The sequence below is a fragment of the Denticeps clupeoides genome, chromosome 5 (genome assembly GCF_900700375.1).
Source record: "Denticeps clupeoides chromosome 5, fDenClu1.1, whole genome shotgun sequence".
In the NCBI taxonomy this organism is placed as follows: domain Eukaryota; kingdom Metazoa; phylum Chordata; class Actinopteri; order Clupeiformes; family Denticipitidae; genus Denticeps; species Denticeps clupeoides.
The window spans coordinates 32,517,649-32,535,550 of NC_041711.1; the positions used below are offsets into that span (position 1 = coordinate 32,517,649).

At 45.3% G+C, this 17,902-nt stretch overlaps 2 protein-coding genes across 2 annotated transcripts in view; one reads left to right on the top strand and one right to left on the bottom strand.

Annotated features, from left to right (window-relative positions):
- ube3d (ubiquitin protein ligase E3D) overlaps positions 1-17,902 on the bottom strand; it is a 32,845-nt gene that overhangs the window by 1,435 nt on the left and 13,508 nt on the right. The gene's annotated exons all lie outside the window — the stretch shown is intronic.
- tpbg (trophoblast glycoprotein) lies at positions 56-1,734 on the top strand. The gene has a single exon (XM_028981023.1). It carries the CDS (start codon positions 142-144, stop codon positions 1,273-1,275), a length of 1,134 nt encoding a protein of 377 aa, XP_028836856.1. The 5' UTR covers positions 56-141; the 3' UTR covers positions 1,276-1,734.

The following is a 17,902-nucleotide window of genomic DNA, read 5'->3' on the forward strand; positions in this document are numbered from 1 at the left end:
CGGGCGGTGGAGGGAGGGGGGGGAGAAAACTTCCTTTAAAAAAAAAAAAAAAAAAAAGAAGAAGAACAGAACAGAAGAAGACGGACGGACGGACGGACGGACCCCGACGCGGGATCGACCCCACAACTCTGGCCGCCTGACATGTCGCCTGACTCCCACGGGGCTGGAAGCGTGTGGACCATGCGGCGCGCCCAAGTTCCGGGGAAAGTCCTCCCGCTCTGCGCGCTCCTGCTCGCCGCCGCCGCCGCCCCGTCCTCGGCGTGTCCGGACGGCTGCGTGTGCTCCGGCGCCACCGTCAAGTGCGCGGACCCGCGGCTGCGCGCGCTCCCGCGACCCCTGCCCGGCGACACCAGGACGCTGTTCGTGTCCGGCGGCGACGTGGCGCGCCTCGCCGCCGACTCCTTCCCGGCGCCGCTGCCCCGCCTGACCGAGGTGCACCTGACCGGCAGCCGCGTCGAGCGGGTCGAGGCGCTCGCCTTCCACAACCTCCCCGGCCTGGAGCTGCTCGACCTGAGCAACAACAGCATCCGGACCTTCAGCCCCGACGCGCTGCGCGCCGACAACGCGCTGCTGCGCCTGAACCTGAGCGCGTCCCTGCACAACGGCTCCTGCGTGCAGGACATCTCCGGCCTGCTGCGGGGCGGCACCCCGCGGCTGTCCGAGCTGGACATGTCCGCCAACGACCTGCTCTTCCTCCCTGACGGCATGTTCTCGGAGCTGGCCAACCTGAGCTTCCTGGACCTGCGCAACAATTCCATCGTCGCCATTGGCGGTGGCGCGCTGAGCGTCCCCGCGGTCGCCACGGTGGACCTGAGGGACAATTCGCTGAGGAACCTGCCCAACAGGACGATAATGGACTTCAGGCAGAGCCCCGGACTTCGGCTCCTCCTGGCGAAGAACCCGTGGCTCTGCGATTGTGACTTGGAGGACACGCTTGTGTGGTTGAGGAGCACCGACCAGGTCCTGGACAAGCAGAACGTCACCTGCGGCAGTCCCGAGAAGCTGAGACGCCACTCGGTCCTGCTGATCGAGCAGCTGCCGTGCAGTTACCCCGTGGACAGTCTGCCCGAGACCTCGTACGTCTTCCTGGGAATGGTGCTGGCCCTCATTGGCCTCATCTTCTTGCTGGTCCTCTACCTCAACAGGAAGGGCATCAAGCGCTGGGTCTACAACATTCGGGACGCGTGCAGGGACCACATGGAGGGGTACCATTACAGGTACGAAGTCAGCTCGGACCCTCGGCTGGCCAACCTCAGCCTCAACTCGGACGTGTGACTCTGATCATCCATCCTTTTTGAACGAACAGCGACGCAGCTCCTGCTTTGCATGAATGTCCTTTAGTTCTAACGCGTGTGTAGTCCCCCCTGCCTGCCTGCCTGCCTGCCTGCCTGCGGCGTTGTTGTCCCCAGTCTGAAGACGGGGGGACTCCTTCCTTCTTCTCCACCAGGATCTTGTCTCGTCCGTGCGTGTAACCTCTGCTCTCCGACGCCGTGCGGGACGTCCATTCCGTCCTTCCCGCCTCACGGGACACAAAGAGCTGCATCGTTTCACGGACGTGTAAATTCATGTCTGAGCGCTCTGAAATGTCACTCTTCCATTTTTTTTTTTTTTTTTTTTGGTTTTGTACAAAACGTATAATAATAATATGCACTTGTGACTTTGCAACGATGTCGATAACTTCTCCGACCTTCAAACTTCTCTCTCTCTCTCTCTCTCTCTCTCTCTCTCTCTCTAGGTGCCAGTTTTCTCCCAGAAATGAAAACCAATAAAACGTCTTGTTTTTTTCCCACCGGCCTCGCTACTGAAGTCATTTTAGCCCCGAGAGGAATATGGAAGAGTGCGGGGACTCGGGGTTGCATGCTGGATCTCTCACACACACTTGGACATTCATTCCATGAGAACCACCAGAGGCATCGTAGATTACACCGCGGCGGGGCGCGTTACTCGCCAAGTGTAATTTGAAACGCGAGGGGAGCGTTGCAGAGCGGAACGCACGCAACTGTTTTCGCTCTAGTGAAACCTGGTCGAAATGTCCCGATTAGAGACTTGCGGTGAAAAACCGTGTCCACCAGAGGAAGAAAGAACCACGGCTCTAGGAGGGTTAAAAAAAAAAAAATGTTACAGATAACCATATAACCATTTTTTTGGGACTTCGGATTGGCCATTCTAATGTATTCTTCGTAATTCTTGAGTATTCTTACGTAAAAAAAAACAACAATTTTTTTACATTTACGGCATTTACCAGACGCCCTTATCCAGAGCGACTTACAATCAGTAGTTACAGGGACAGTCCCCCCCTGGAGACACTCAGGGTTAAGTGTCTTGCTCAGGGACATGATGGTAGTAAGTGGGGTTTGAACCTGGGTCTTCTGGCTACTGCCACCCTTGTGGTGTAAAAGTATTGGCATGCGTGCCCCGTCAGCTCGGATGCCGTTACGACGGTCAACAGTCAATCAGTTCCAAACGTCTTCGGCTTTTTATGAAGCTTTTGCTTCCGTTTCTGCTGAGGGATATTGGTTAGATTGAATATTTTTTGTTTTTCGAAGTGCATCGACTCCCGTAATCTTTTTTTAACGCAGAAGCCGTGCGAGGCGCTGCGGGGTCGAGTACGGAGTGTGTGGACCGCCTGAGTAACAGAATCATTTCCCGCCTGACCGGATTTGACCGTTTTTTTTTTCGTCTGCTAGTTGAAGGAGTTGCTGTTCTTCGCCTTGACCGGTATTATTTACTCCCGGTTTATGCAGATTGTACATCTCTGCCGCAGTGTGCACGATGAATTTCTGTCCCCCATCTCAGATATTTTGCAGAACCCTATTGTCAAGACCCAAAGGAAGGGAAGCATAACATAATCTGTCCTGTCCGGTCCTGTCCTGTCCACGGCTTGGTGCTTCAAGGTGGCACCCCCGATTTTCCTCTGATGGTGTCACACCTGCCGGGTGGGGCACAGTTTTCCTTTCGGTTTTACACACATTTCTCACAATCGGTGTACACCAGTCATGAAACTGTGGATAATAGGGGATAATTGGGGCAGTGGCGGCATAATCGGAAGGTTGCCGGTTCGAATCCCCATCCGCCAAGGTGCCACTGAGCAAAGCACCGTCCCCACACACTGCTCCCCGGGCGCCTGTCATGGCCGCCCACTGCTCACTCAGGGTGATGGGTTAAATGCAGAGGACACATTTCACTGTGTGCACCGTGTGCTGTGCTGCTGTGTATCACTTCACTTTAAATAATACCCACTTTCGACCACCAACAAGCCTGAGGCATGAACCCCTGCAGACCGCAGAAGGTGCGTGGTGGCCATGGGCACCAATCTGTCAGGAGATCGGGAACATTCTCCAGAGCACAATGGCTGCCCTGTGCGCGTGATCCTCGGGCGCGAACGCGAAGGTGCCCTTCGCCAAGCCACACCGGACACCTGCAGCTACAGCCGCGCCGAAGAATGCGCCTTTGTGTTCAGAGCGGCGTGGCGTCGTACGGGACCGGGGACAGGCCACGCCTTCCCGTTAGAGTAGACCCCTGTCCCCCTGGCCGAGTCAGATACAGGTGTTCCCTATCTTCTGTTGCCATGGAGACGATCTCAGCGGCAGCACTCTTGTAGCTCTCGCGCCGCATCGCTCTGCGCGGTTTTAAGGAGTTCGAAGAGGGATGTTGAGTAGATTTATCTCTAATGTATGCAGGGGCATAATAGTGACTACATATCTAGGTTTATTTTTTTGTCGTTTTCTGAAATAGAACCCAATAAAGATAAGTCATTTCCATATAAATGAAATGCCAATATGCGTGATTGAAAATACACACCAGACATCAAACTACAAGCTTCATTAATTCATGGAAAAATAAAGCAAAGTTCATTTATTGTCTTTCAGCAAACACCCTGCTCTTGTTTGCTGAAAGGTGCTTAATATTCCCTGGCTCCTTCCCCATGCTGAGCGATGGAGGTCACGGCTGCTCCGTTATCAGATCGGCGCGAACCTTAATTACCCCCGGCGGTGGCGGGTGCCGCTCAGCAGGTACCCGGCAGAGGCTCCGGCCGCCACTGTCTTCTGTGCGGTTCGATGGCTCGGTGTTGCTTTCCAGTTCCAGGTCAGAGGGCGGTAACTCGAGCGACTTCCTTCGCAGGCTGTGGACCGCTCTTCCTCGCTGGTGTCACCCGGCTCCCTTTTATTGCTGCTTTCGCTGCGCGAGAGAGCTGATTTATGATGCGATGCATTTGTGTGCCATTCCTTGCCTTCCCCCGTTGAACTTTATTAAAGGACCGTCCCGGTAAACGAAGACAAATTCGAGCTGACAGCCCTGCCAATCCAACGAGGGCCGAGCTCAGAGAATCGACTGTCTGAACCGCATGAAAATGTTTTTGCAAGGCAATGCGATTTATTTATCTGTCCATTCATTTTCTGCACTAAATCTAATTGAGGGAAAGGCAAAACTCAAACCAGCAGCCTCATCCTTCTGTGCTTGTGAAGGCTGAGTGTGTCATGGCAGGGGCATCACATACCAGCCTCTGGCCGGGCCGCTCCGTCTCACTGATTCCAGACTTACTTAAGTCTCACATGGTTATTGAAATGTGTGATGAGGTTTGTTAACAGATTGTTATCTTCAGGAGATTGGATTTCTTTGTACAGATGATATCTTACACTACCTGCTGTTTTACTTATTAACAATTATTTACATCTATCTACTTATCTATTAACAACATAATATGAATCTAAATATTTCACTAATATATAGAAAATGTGTGCATATCAGATGCAATAGTGTTTAGACGTCACAGAGGAGGACATGTAGTATTATGTCAAGTTGATTCAAATCCAGGTATTGAAACCATGTGCTTCTGAATCCAAAAAATTCAACCTAATCATGCAAATTTCCCAATTTCTGACTTTACATACTAGTACATTGCTAGTCAATGCAAACACAGTACAATGTGCACAGCGACTGGTCACGTTTGGTCTATCCCTACAGTACATGGAAATGTAATTGTGCATTTGTTTCCTTTTATGGCTGCTAGTTCACTGCAAATATGGATGGATTTGAAACCATCAAACTTGCGTTGTTGGGACCCTGTGTAAAATGTAAATTAAAACAGAATGCAAAGGAACCTACAGGAACCTTTTTTTCAGCATTTATCAGACGCCCTTATCCAGAGCGACTTACAATCAGTATTTACAGGGACAGTCCCCCCCTGGAGACACTCAGGGTTGCTCAGTGTCTTGCTCAGGGACACAATGGTAGTAAGTGGGATTTGAACCTGGATCTTCTGGTTCACAGTCGAGTGTGTTACCCACTAGGCTACAATGTATTAATGTAATTATTCCACCATTTACAGTTTAGATCTTTGAAGCAATCAGTAGCAGATCCTTTAAGTCCTGTAAGTCATGAAGTGATATTGCCTCAATCGAATCAGAACTGCTTTTAAAGCACATTGCGCATATACTCAACAGGACTGCAAAATTTGAAGGCAAAACCATACATTTCTAGATCTTGTGTTCCCCAAACCATCACCAAACCGAGTGTGGACAAATGGGATGAGACCAGTGTATCTGGCTCATGTCTCTTGTGGTTTAAGTGAGTCTTGTCCAAACTGACATGCATCAAAGAGTCTTGAAACCAGACACATGTGTCCATGGCCCTTGAGTAAATCTGATAGCTTGGCTGGTTTGCTTTGCCAGGCTGTTCTTGGCTGAACCTCAAACAGAGGTTGTGCGGTCATGTTGTGACTGGCCCACAAGAGTGTTGTGGCCTCTGTGAGGTGGCAATGGACAGATGAACCCTAAATAGCAGATCTAATTATGGAAATGATGTCCTTGCTTTTTCAATCGGGTGTATTTTTAATACACCAGATAATACAAGGAGAAGAGACCAGATATTTTTATTTTATTTTATTTAATAGATCAGATCTGAATTGAGCACTTTGTACACACAGTGTCCAAAGTAATGGGTCAAGAATCGTTCAAAAACCATGTGTGAGGCAGGTGTGTCAGACATCCATTCATTTCTGATGAAAAGGTATTAGCATTTTTTCTCATAAGCAATTTCCTTCTGGATTAATAAAGTTGTCTGATTCTGATATAAGTCTCATGACATGACGTTGTACCAGCTCAGATGGTCTTAAACAGTAGATTTTTGGACTACTGTCATGCCATAAAATGCCATTTTTAAATTAAAACTTCGATATTTCATAAATATTCACACTCGTGTTGATACTTGGTTAACAGCCTTAAAAATTATTTAAATCTCTTTAAAGTCACTCTGACCTGTGCACAAACAGAAAGGAGATTAATTGTTCATTATCAGGAGATGTCTGTTTATTTCATGCACCATTGTCTTCAGGCCATATTGATGCAGTTACCTTGACTTGAGTGCATTATTCAAATATGCAGTTACATCCACAGAAAGGGTCATATTTACTTATCTTCTACTCACTAAGCTATTGTGTGAAGGACGAGTGTTTGCTGCAGGACCTCAGTGCAGCAGCCACTTCAGTCTGGAATGCAAATGCCAGCTCAGCTTGAACACAATTTCAATCCAATTCAGACATTAAGTGGGTGATAAAGAGGTGATTGTGGTGGGATTTCCATTATCTTTTTCTCTTCTTACTCACAAACACACTTCCGTGTCCTTCTGACAAAGAGCTGGTAGCAAAGCTGATATCAGTAAGAAAATACATGTTGATACATTTTAAAGGCATTTCAAATCCAAATATCATACTATACATATATCATCCCCAAAATATGAAAACAAGGAGATTTCCCTTTTTCCATAATCATGGAAAACATTGCATGGGAAACATCACAGATGTGCCCTTGGGCGAGTATTAATAAATATCTGGTAATGTGATGTAGATCACTGGAGCATGTCTAAGAGAATAATGACCTCAGCGTTGCAGTGACGCAGCAAACAGCAGGCTGAGAAGGCCTCAAGGCCGGATGATGGGGAACTTGTACATGTAAAATATGTGAATATCTTTTTTTTTTTAAACTACAAATGAAAAAAAAACTCAGGAAACCCTGAAGTGAGGAAAGATATTGAGTTCCCCAAGGATCAAAACACAACATCCCTGTCATGAAAAGGACAGAGAGAGAGAGACAGCCAGTTTTAATATAGCTCTCTCACTCCACGTGTGAGTAAGTGTGTGTGTGTGTGTGTGTGTGTGTGTGTTAGCCCGTTTAGAGCTAAATTTACATTTATTTTTTACTTGCATTGACACATAGACACAAACACTGGAATACATACACATACAAAAATATATTCATATTCTTATATATGCATGACAGTATGCATGCATGCGTAAGTGTTTAATGTATGGAAACTGAATTATTAAAATTTCTTCAAATAGCTTCTCAAAAAAAGAGTGAAAGTGAAGTGATTGTCATTGTCATTGCGCCACAACAAAATGTGTCCTCTGCTTTTAACCTTGGTGGGGGCAATGGTTGGTAGATGGATGGGTGGTAGTAGCCTAGTGGGTAACTCACTCGCCTATGAACCAGAAGACCCAGGTTCAAATCCCACTTACTTGTGTCCCTGAGCAAGACACTTAACCCTAAGTGTCTCCAGGGGGGGACTGTCCCTGTAACTACTGATTGTAAGTCGCTCTGGATAAGGGCGTCTGATAAATGCTGTAAATGTAAATGTGATCAGTGGGCAGCCATGACAGGCGCCCGGGGAGCAGTGTGTGGGGACGGTGCTTTGCTCAGTTGCACCTCAGTGGCACCTTGGCTTCTCTGGGCTAAAACCGGCAAATTTATGGATTATGGGTCCGCTTCCATGCCCACTAGGAAAACCACTACACATAAACAGTAGCCCAGTGGTTCTCACAATTTTCACAATGAGTCTCACCTCCAAAAATATTTGTCTCTCCATGTGGCTAGCAGTACATAACAGAGGCGTAGGCCTATTTAACTATTTTGCAGACAAGACTACTTAATCCTAATTTAAATATTATTGATATTCACTGTACTACATTGAGGATATAAAAAAAACTACGCTGCATTTAAACACACAGAAGTTGTGAATACCACTACTACAGTTTGAGAACCAAGGCAGTATCCTGGGGTGCCTATTTGGAATTTATAGTGTAAGATCTTCCACACATGCATGTGTCCAGGTCTCATACACTACATGACAATGATGTAAGTGTACTAATGTTCAGTGTACTAGATTCACTAAATAATGTTAGACAATGAGTCCCAGACACAATAGATACTCATGATCTGTTGTGTCTGGGACTCATTGTCTAAAAGCTGGTCTCTCCAGTGTCAGAGCTCAGTTTGGCAGGAAGTAGACATTAGCCCATGAAAGGGTTCAAGTGTAACAGAATTACATAGTCTTCAAGTAACTCGAGTTACAGTGCCTTGCACATTAGCTTACAAAGAAAAGGCAGCCTCTCCTAACATCCAAAGCAGAACATGTCACACGGGCCCTCAAGTCATCTCACGCTAGCCCGTGAAACTTGAGTGGTCTTGGAAATATTGCCATATCTCTGTTTACAATCTCTGGGTCCTGCTGTCAAGTGGCTATCGCGGTCTTGAAGTAAGTGTCTTGTCGGTTTCCATTCTTATGCCGAACCAGAAAATGGCGGTGTGCTCAGCAGAATAAAGGAGCTTACCATAGACACAGAAGGCCCTGTCAAACATCGCTTCTCGGTGTGACACATGAAATGCAATATTCGTCAAGTGCTGCGTAACCCGAGTGTGAAGCGTAGATATCAGATGTGTGGTGCAGAGCAGGAACTCAGCTTCACCTCGATAGACTGGCATTCGAAGCAATTACACCATCTTCGGTTACCAGTGGCGGGTACTCCGATAAAAGCTCATTTGTACATTTGATGACTTTACCACTCGTGTTCCACTCAACATGTTCCATCAGATGTACATTATCCATTATCCATTGTACATTATCCATCAGATTTAGGGGACAGAGAACATTTTGTAGTTGTGATGCTAAAATTCCAGCATGAAAAAAAGCACTTTAATATTCTATCTATTAAAGGGTGAAAACATACAGTGAATGGGAAAGTTGTTTAACGTGTTGTGAAGGGAAACAGCGGCTGTATCAAGGTATTTAAAAGGGGGGCAGTGATGTATGACTTCCTACTTTTGTACATGTTTTACATAAAACCATTCAACTAACACTGTTAAAGAAACAGCATACCTACACTTATATACATGGCCTACATTTTCCAACACTATTTATAATGCTGAGGGGGTGCATTTAAATTCAACTCTAACTGCATTACATCAACATAGTGCAATATCAGGCAGCACTTCAAATGTCCAAGGCACCATTAAATGTGACAATGCGACAGAGAGTGAATTTTCCTTTAGTAATTTAGCATGATGCAGTATCTAAACTATGCATTATTGTCCCTGTGTTGTTCTGATGGGTTGTTGCACCAGAGACCTTTTGTTTCATTTCACTTCATATTGTGCAGATGGTCCAGAAAACACATTCAAACTTTTTTAAATAAAAAAAATATATATTTAGCAAACACTTAATTTATGTGGAAAGCTATCTATATTCTTAACAATAAACTTTCTGTTTTTCTTATATAAATTCATGAAATGGTATTGAATCATGTGACATGTTTTTGCAATGCAGTATTACATTTGAATATACAGTGGCAAGGACATTTTTGTGAACCCTTTTTGAAAATCAGGGTTTTCCAAATGAATTTGTCATAAAATATGATCAGATGTTGATCCAAGTCAAGGGTGTTGACAATTTAATGTGTCTAAAATATTAACATACAAATGTATTTATTGAGAACAACCATATGTAAGTCACATTGCTAGTGGAAAAAGTTTGTGAACCCTTGAGTTGTTGATCTAAAAAAGGTTATTGGATAGCATACATGGAAAAAATAGTACCTGGAAAAGAAAAGTAGTTTGGAGGCGTGGACCAGAGACACTTTGTTAAAATACATTCAAGCTTCTTAAGATGATCTAATAAAAGCAATCAGATGCTAAATAAAATCACTTGGAGATTGGCAATGTTACATGATTTCAATATCAAAGTCTATTCTATGTATTTTCCCAGCAAAAGACAAAAAAAACCTTCGAATGATTATATAAATGGTTTTGATTAGTGATTGATGTAGGGACTCTCAGATTTGCTGACTGAAGGGCATATGCACGCCTGGATTTGGAGGAGTAAACAGAACAGGCTATTTTAACCACACAGTTGCATGGTTATTTCATCATCTCTGCTGTCCATTTCCGGTGTGTTCCTCAGGAAAAATATCTTCTCAGCTAAAACACAATGGGCATAAAAAAAAAAAGCTTTGCCCACCCAAGCTGCACCCCCACCTCATCCGTGCCAGGGCAGCATGTGAGATTTCTTCACTTATTAGAGGTGTGAGAAGTAAAGGGGAGAGTCAAATATCTACAAACAATTCCTTCAAGGAATTCGATGTTCGATTTATTTATAATGGCCACAAGAAAGCTATGTTGTAAATGCCTTTGTGAAGTGTAATGAAGGAAACGTGACAAATTCTCACATTTTCGAATGCAAATAAGCCAATAAGATTATTGCACTTTTTTGGACTGTGCAGTGCTCATTTCTGGGCCATGGCGAATGCCCTCACTCTTCCAGTTCTGATTTGTGTTTGGATGGGAGGAGGATGGATGTGTGGACATCATGTTTGGTTTGAATATAAAGTATGTTTGTTGGTCAAATACATATGCAAATATTCATGAGCAAAGACTGTAAATACACTACAGGCCGGTAATCTGGGCCCATCCTCAGATTACAAATGTGTAGCTCTTTCAAAAAATTCTAAAATGTAAAATATTTGAAAAATACTTTTTGATATAAGCCACACCCATTTAAAGTGTAGTTTAATGGATGTGAAATCAAATTACAAACCCTTACCTTTATCACAGATTCATTTCATCCATTTTTTTTCCTCTCCACCACCTTTTCAGTTCGTTACATTTGTTTTAAGCCTTCTGCTGTCTAACATAGTGTAGATTTGTGCGTGAAGACAAACTATGGTCTCTCATGCCGTTTATCAGGGATTTTTTCATTGCGAACGTTGTCTACCATATGCGGTGTAATACATGTACACACATTTTTCAGGTTGAGGACACCCAACTGCTTTCCATCAGCTTCTTCAGGTGTTGCCTCTCATTACCAACCAAAATCCCAGTCTAGGCAATCTCACGCCAGGCACCGGCACCTCCACACCTGCCAGCACAGGGCTCTGAACTGAGAAATGAAGGATGGGGCGGGATGGGGTTCCTGCATGAGTGTAGAACTGTGCGGAAAACACTCCATATCAGAGCTTGCAACAAGTGGATGCATGACATACTGCACATAACCACTGCTGATCCTGGCATTGTTATCCTTGCTGTTTTTGGATAGGGATATGATAGTTAGTGATATATGTGAAAGGATCATTGTGACACACTGCAGCACAGCACACGGCGACACAACGAAATGTGTCTCCCATCACCCGTGGTGAGCAGTGGGCGCCCGGGGAGCAGTGTGTGGGGACGGTGCCTTGCTCAGTGGCACCTCGGTGGCTCAGGATTTCAACCTTACGATTACGGTTTCGCTTCCTTACCCTCTAGGCCACCACTGCCTCATGAGCTGAACGTTCACCTGCCACCTGTTGATTTTTTTTTTTTTTTTTGAATTTTTACTGTTCCCATCATCAGACCTGACTGAGTCATGTGACGTGCCTGGCTTTGTTCTTCTGCGTAGCTTTTTGCTGACATTTTGGATTTCGGATCAGCCCCAGGCTAGATCCCTAATGTCAGTGACAAAAGAAACAGTCCATGCGTGAAACGCGCACACGACTCAAATGCAAATAATGAAACGTTGCATGTGAGCACAGCAGCAAAATGTCAAAGCACTTAATTGACTAATTTGAGAGGAACGGCTCTAGAAGGCTCTTTGACAAAGGAAAGATGTGAGATGCGAGACCTGATGAACCAGAGGGAGGTGTCCAGCTGAGAACTGTCCGGGGACACTGCGATACCTCCATCGTGCTGAAGAAAGTCCTCATCTCAGGGGACGGTCCAGCCAAAACGCAGAGGTGCTTTACCCAGGTCAGTTTAGAGACTAAAAAACCAAGCAGTACGTAAAAAAATAGACATGAAGAAATGCGCTGTGTGTGAGCACTAGAGCAAGTTGGCCTCTGGATTGGGGTCAGTCAAAAGACATCAGTGATGAGAAGAAGACGAATTCGTGCAAATCTGCAGGGAACAACGCGAGCCATGAAATGCGGGGAAGAGGGACACAAAGAAGCACCCAGCCAAACGCGCACAGCCACACAGACCGCCAACTACCCCGGAGGTATATCTGCTCGATGTTATTTCATTTCGTTCCCAGCTCCCTTGCGCTAATCAAATGAGTGAGATATTGCCCTTATGCCCTTAAGATCCGTCTCCCATGCGCACAGGGTCCGCAGAAAAGGAAGGGAACGGAAAATGGAGATCAGAAAGATGGAGAGCACAAAGGAGCAGTGGAGCAAAGTCATAATTCAATGTGTTCTTCTTTTAAAGGCAGGAGAAGGACGAAGGCTTCATTTTTCTAGGCTTCTTGTCACGCCTCGTACTAAAGCACCAGGATGATGAACTCCCTGCGCAGGGCTCTGTCTTGCCTCTCGTGTGCAATAAAGCTCGGAGAAGACAGCAGTCCAGCACAGCTGCCACAGGGACGCTGCGTGAAACAGCAGCAACACCACACAAATTGGTCAATTCATCTTAGTGCTGCTGCGCGCTAAGCGATCGCCTCTGAATTGGCTGTCTCTCCATCATTCGTGATGGGGCAATCAGCGAAGCTTGCTGCTTGTTGGAGCCACGCCTTCCTCCCCAGGTGCAGCTTCGCCCTCTCACTCATTGATTATTGTAAAAAACTTCATATGATTATTGATGCATTTGGAGGCCCAGCTATATACAATACTGGACAAAAGTTTGGACACACCTGTGTTCTCTTTATTTTCATGCCCATTTACGTTGGTAGATTCTCACTGAAGGCATCAAAACTATAAATGAACACATGTGGAGTTATGTAGTTAACAAAAAAAGGTGAAATAACTGAGAAAATGTTTTATATTCTAGTTTCTTTGCTCTGATTACTGCTTTGTACACTCTTAGCATTCTCTCGATGAGCTTCAAGAGGTCATCACCTGAAATGCTTCTCCAACAGTCTTGAAGGAGTTCCCAGAGGTGTTTAGCACTTGTTGGTCCAGCTCACCCCAAACCATCTGGATTGGGTTCAGGTCCGGTGACTGTGGAGGTCAGGTCTCCACTTTTTGTTAAGTACAGAACTCCACATGTGCTCATTCATAGTTTTGATGCCTTCAGTGAGAATCTACCAACGTAAATGGTCATGAAAATAAAGAAAACACATTGAATGAGACCCACAAAAAGAGGTGATCTCGATTCGAATCAAATCCCAAACACTGCTGCCGAACCAAAACACGACCAAACGCTAGATTTGAGAACAGAGAATTGTGGGTAAATTTATAGACAAGCAGGGCTGAATTTTCCACCCAAGTCAAAGTTACACACCACAATTATCTCCCTGAAGAGCCATCCTGTAAAATCTCTTCAGGCACCGACACGACAGCAGGCGAAACCTGCAGATATTTCGAAGCGTTGTTATGTGCGCCATTAAAAGTGCCGAGAGACCGCTGAGACATGCTTTCTATAGCAGACAGCGGCACCTACTCAGCACTCGCTTCAGGCTGGACTGACGAGAGCTCCCTGGCATGGGACGAGTGAAGACCACTGGGCACACTAATGAGTTGAGGGAGGCTCTGAGATGGGACGCGGTGGCCTGTTGCAGACTAACAGCTTTCCTAAAGGTTGAGCGTGTGGTGCGGAAAGGGTGAAAGGGAGGGTCAGACAGACGAGAGAATGGTGGAAAATAATGTCTTTTTAGTTAGGTTCTCAGAATGCAAATGCTGGACAGAGCAAAATCAGACCATTACAATATCCACAGAGAGTGTACAAAGCAAAGCTGCAACCACGCAAGATGGTGGTGCACAAACCATCAAAACCAGAACTGTAGAAACCATTCAGACACAGCACTTCAGGGTGATGTTTCCATCCGTCCGACCCTGTTAAATGGAGGATTTGCTACGTGCCACTTCACAAACCACGGAAGCAGCTAATCCAAAAATAATATGGAGCACATTAACACGAGCACATTCCTGGAAAATTCAATCTGAGGTGAATTTCTTTGGTCAGTGAGTTGAGCTCTTTGCCAGTGTTTTTATATCTGGGGTAATACTAGCGATGGAGGGGGGGCTTTGCCATTAGAGAAAGCAATGCAGCACAAAGCCTTTTCCTTCCCAAAAATACGTAGATGAGAATCGGCATCATTTGCAACTGCATTAAAATGTGTGTGTCATATATATATATATATGACACACACACATGCATAAATGCACACACACACACACACACACACACACACACACTACTGTTCAAAAATTAAGGGTAATTTAGAAATGTCATTTTTTTCCATGAAAAATTACAAAAACATTAATAGTTATTGATAATAATGATTCACCAGTTTTCTTGATTCTTCGTTCTGTGCAACTGTTTTCTGCTCTACTGAAATGATGGAAATGGGTTTTGTAATAATGAATGAAGCTTGTTCAGGGACAGACTTGGCTTAACAAAAACAGCATTCAAGTGGAACTGATTTTTGTTCTCTCTAGTGAGCATTATTGTCATTTCAGCTACATGCATGTCGGACAGTACATAGTGAAATAAAAGTGAATAAAAGTTCCTCTTCTACACGTAACCTTCAAACAAAGTTACGTACTGACATAATGTGCATGTGTGTGACAGACAAACCGGGCTACATAAAGTGCAAACATGGGACCCAGGCAGTGCAAAAAGTCGTCTGATTTTATCTCCTTAATTTCTCACATCATAAATGGTTTAATTACATTTGGTCATGTGCCAACTGCCTTTAAAACAGCCAGCGTTCTACAAACCAAAAGAAACCCACTGCTGATCCTGCAATATCGACTATTGTTTCTTCCCTCATTTCTTTCTCAGGTCATTGAGCACTGTGTCTACAATCAGCTATCACTTCATCTGTCTCAGAACAACCTCCTGGACCAGTCTGGCTTCAGAGCAGGTCATTCTACTGAGACTGATCCTTCTGGGTGTTTCTGAGAAGCTACATGCGGCCAGATCAGTTATTATTCTCCTTGACCTCTCTGCAACATTTGATACAGCCAACCACAAGACTCTAAATTCTATCCTGAAGAGACTTGAAATTCGGGGATCAGCATGGCAGTGGTTTGATTCCTATCTTGATAAGTGGTCTTAGCAAGTGACTTGGAATAGATCCACATCTGCCTTGCGCAGACTCTCCCCTGGCATACCTCAGGGCTCAGTTTTCAGTCCTCTCCTTTTCTCCCTCTATGCTTGGTGAGGTCATTTCCTCACATGGGTTATCCAATACCACTCCCGTGCCTGTGACACACAACTCTTTTTCATCCCGCAGATGTACATGCTTCCTATAATTATAGACAACCAATTCTTCTTCTCGACTTAGATCTTACATCCCCAATCTCATGAATGAATTACCGTAATTCCCTTCTAACTCCCTTTCAACCTCTACTAACTAAACAGAATTTACATTTACACCATTTATCAAGTGTCTTGCTTAGGGACACAATGGTAGTAAGTGGGATTTGAACCTGGGTCTTATGGTTCATAGGCGAGTGTGTTACCCACTAGGCTACTACCACCCATGAATGCAGCCTCACGACTGGTTTTCAACCTTCCCAAATTCACATCACTGCTACGCTCCATCCACTGGCCCTCAGTAGCTGTCCCCACATCAGTAATCAATATTCTGATGCTTGCATACAAAGCCAAACATAAGATAGCACCATCCTACCCCAGAGCCCTTATTATACCTCGCACTGCACCCTGCATTCTCCGACCCTACAGTACTGCTTGTCTGGTCCTCCATCTCTGAAGGTAAAAGGAAGATACTCATCTAGACTCTTCTCCGTCTTGGCCCCTCGGTGATGGAATGAACTTCCCCTCGAGGTCAGAACAGCTCAGTTACTGAGTATTTTCAAACGGCACCTCAAGACCTTCCTCTTTAGAGAATATTTAATCTAACTTGTAACGCTCTTACACAGTGAAACAGAGTGAATAAAATGATCGTATTCATAGTTGTGAACAGGAAAGCGCTGGATAAGGGCACCTGCCAAATGCCGCAAATGTAAATGCAACGAAAACATGTATACAACAAGAAGACAGACAGAACTAAATTAGTGGAATGTGTTGTAAGGGGAAAAGTAAAAATAGTGCAAATACCACCGCAGAATAGAACATATTTTTAGATCCCATAACAGAGGTAGTGTTTGTGTGTCAATTGTCTGATGGCCTGTGGAAAGTCTAGCAGTGAGGGCCTGAATGCTTGGTCAGAATGCTCTCAATAGCCCCTCTATAAAAGGTGGTGAGGATGGGAGATTGCTTTTGTTAGCCTTTGCAGAAAGTAAAGACGCAGCTGGGTCTTCTTGACAGTCGCGCTGGTGTTGAGAACCCAGCAGAGGTTCTCCTCAAGATGAACATCAAGGAACTTTGTGTTCTTGACAATCTCCACACAAGATACATCAATGTTCAGTTGAGAGTGGTTCCTCTGTTCCCTTCCAAAGTCAACAATCAATTCTTTCTTTTTGTTTAATGTTCAGAAACAGATTATTGACCTTATGCCAGTCCGTCAGTCGTTGCCCCTCCTCTCTGTAGGCTGACTCATTGTTCTTGCTGATGAGACCCACCATGGTCTTGAGGATGTGATGTCGTGGGGGATGCGGCCCCGTATTCAGAAGGTTGCCGGTTCGAATCCTGAGCCGCCAAGGTGCCACTGAGCAAAGCACCGTCCCCACACACTGCTCCCCGGGCACCTGTCATGGCTGCCTGCTGCTCACTCAGGGTGATGGTTAAATGCAGAGGACACATTTCACTGTGTGGCACAGTGTGCTGTGCTGCCGTGTATCACAATGACAATCACTTCACTTCACCTTCCAGGGATGTTGTCTGCCCTGTCAGCCTTTAGAGAGTTTTCCTAATGTTTGGGGTGGTTAGACACAGCACCTGATCACCGGGAGGAGGGTTGGATTTCCTCGCACTCACAGTGTTCTGTGTGTCAAACGGCGCGTAGAAGTAATTCAGCGCATCCGGTAGCGAGGCGGCACTGTCACAGACAAATGTTGTGGTCCTACGGTTTGCAACAGCCTGGATGCCACGAGTCTCTGCCGTCCTGGAAGAGGCTGTGGACCTTCTTCCTGTGTGCATGCTTTACAGCTCTAATGGCTCGAGACACTTTGGCCCTCGCTGTTCTCTGGGTCACCTTCTCACCCCTCCTGAGAGCAGAGCTGGAATAAGCATAACAGTGATGTAGTTTGATTGTCTGAGAGGGGAACGGGGCTCCACCCGCTTTTGTTTGTGTGGTTGTGTGCAGGTATTCTATTCATTTACAGCCATTTGCTGCTACCAGGCTACATTTCTGAACGGTTTGGCTATCAATTGATTAATTGTACATTTAATTCTATAATGCATGCTTGATTTAAACCTATCAGTCACAAGTCAGACCCAACACAAGAAATAAAAAGAAATGTGACTGCGTTAATTGCACTCATTTATTTTGGCATGATACTAAATTAATGACAAAGATTAACAGGTTAACTTTAACAGCCACGACTCCTTTAAAGCACGTGCAGAAACCTCAGTTCCATCAACAGATTCAGTAAATTTCAGTCTGGCTTTCTCTTATTCCCTGGCACTGGGACAGTACTGCTTAACATTCTAAAGTCTGTAGGTATGAGTGTGTGTGAGTAAATGGTGTGTGTGATTCACCCTGGGCCCAGTGTCCCATATGGGCTCCAGCAGGCACCACGCTGAGTAGGACTGAG